Genomic DNA, 1,923 nt, shown 5'->3' with positions numbered 1-1,923 from the left:
TGGATGGATGGATGGATGGATGGATGGATGGATGGATGGATGGATGGATGGATGGATGGATGGATGGATGGATGGATGGATGGATGGATGGATGGTTTTCTGTCAAAATCGAGCTCCTGTGCAACTCTAGCATTGTTGAGGCGGGTTGGAGACACTTATGTTGACTTTGTGATGACTCATGACAAGACTAAACTCATATGTGACTTACACAAGGAGGTTGAGAACCCAGTGAAATTGTGGGACTTCCTTATGAATACTGTTCACCTAGTCGCAGTCCAGTAAGATGCCACCTTTACAGACAGTTTATGTACTTAAGAGGCATATGATTTGTATTTGGGTAAAAAGGTCACACTAGGCAGCAAGGCTCATGGTGATTCGCTGGAATTGGTAAACACTAAAGCAGACTAGCAAATTTTGGCAGATTCCAACATCAATTTTGAAGCATCTTTACTGAGTCTGTTGAAATTTTACCCTGAGGAATACAACTCAGGTGAACAAAATGATCCGGCAGAGTGAGAGTTCAAGCTTCAAGGAATTCAACCCAACTTGTTGGAGTTTGACTCTGATGATCCCAGAGTCATGATGGATGCTGCTGTGGATGGTAAAGCTAAAGCAAAAAGTCACAAGGACAGCAGTTATCATAAAATTGTACCAATCTATTTAGATTCCTCTTTCCAGGGGTAACTTCAACTCTGCAGGTCCTGCATTGATATTTTCACAGAGGTGTTGTAAATTATAGGAACTGTTTTTTCTGCAGCCTTACATTGAATGAAACGTGCGCATGTGCTCTGATGGCTTCATCACAACTAAACTGAATAAACAATTAGTTTGGTTTATGCTAAAATTATTTGGGTCTGATCCATTTTATTTGCTCCCTTTTTTACCAACAAGGAAATACATCAAATATAGTAGAAAGCACTGTACTTGTTCAGGTTATTTTTAATGATCTGTCATGACACATTATACCTACTAATAATAGTAGTACTGCAGGAATGTAAGCTCTTTATGTATGGTTGTTAGTTTTGAGCAAGTTTCCACAGATTTTAACAATGCTGTATCCATGCAGGCCAGCATCATGTGTAGTTCCAGCTGTAAATGTGTTGGCTGTTGGAATTGTGATGACAGCTCAAAGATGGGAGCCAAAAAGATGACCGGACAAAGGAATGAAAAGTAAGTCTGTTGACTATAACAGTAATACACAGTATTTTAAATGTAAAAATAAGCATCACAACTTTGATATGATGCCAAAACCATTTATTGGTTGGTTGGGTGGATGGATAAGTGAATGAGTAGTTCAATAATGGAATGGTAATCGGAAGGATGGATGGATGGATGGATGGATGGATGGATGGATGGATGGATGGATGGATGGATGGATGGATGGATGGATGGATGGATGGATGGATGGGTAAATGGATGGATGGATACATAAATGCATGGATAGATGGATGGGACTGCAGTGATTAGTCACTGTAGTTAATAAGTTGACTAAAAAAAAATGTCAATGCAAGTTTTTCTTAATTTTTTCTTAACATCTGAATATTTCTAAATTCATATGTTTCACAGGTTATCATTTTCATTTGCTGTAGAGTATTATATTATATTATTGCAAATAGTGCTGGGCAATATAACGATACATATCGTGGGGACGATAGAAAAGTGTCTATCATGATATATTTTCTTCTATCGTCTCTATCGTTTCTATCATAATTGTATCAATGATTCATGTAAATATTTCATAACGTAGGCTACGACAAATGTATTAGTGTTGACACTTTGCATACATTCAGTTTATATAAGTGATAAATAATAAGAAAAAATAACTATTTTGCGAAGAACCTCCGTTTTGCGACATGACGCTGCTTTACGTGTGGGTTTGCGACATGCTTTACGGCAGCGGCTTTCTGTGCGGCCCGGTGTTTT

At 38.1% G+C, this 1,923-nt stretch overlaps 1 protein-coding gene across 1 annotated transcript in view; it reads left to right on the top strand.

Annotated features, from left to right (window-relative positions):
* tesmin (testis expressed metallothionein like protein) overlaps positions 1–1,923 on the top strand; it is a 44,637-nt gene that overhangs the window by 41,040 nt on the left and 1,674 nt on the right. The window contains exon 10 of the mRNA XM_025002659.2: positions 1,067–1,170. Within this exon, the coding sequence (XP_024858427.2) occupies positions 1,067–1,170 (104 nt within the window). The remainder of the gene's footprint in view (positions 1–1,066; positions 1,171–1,923) is intronic.

This window comes from Kryptolebias marmoratus, linkage group LG11 (assembly GCF_001649575.2).
Source record: "Kryptolebias marmoratus isolate JLee-2015 linkage group LG11, ASM164957v2, whole genome shotgun sequence".
NCBI classification, from domain to species: Eukaryota; Metazoa; Chordata; class Actinopteri; order Cyprinodontiformes; family Rivulidae; genus Kryptolebias; species Kryptolebias marmoratus.
Note: the sequence above shows the minus strand (reverse complement) of the source record. Positions and strands in the feature narration are given on the sequence as shown.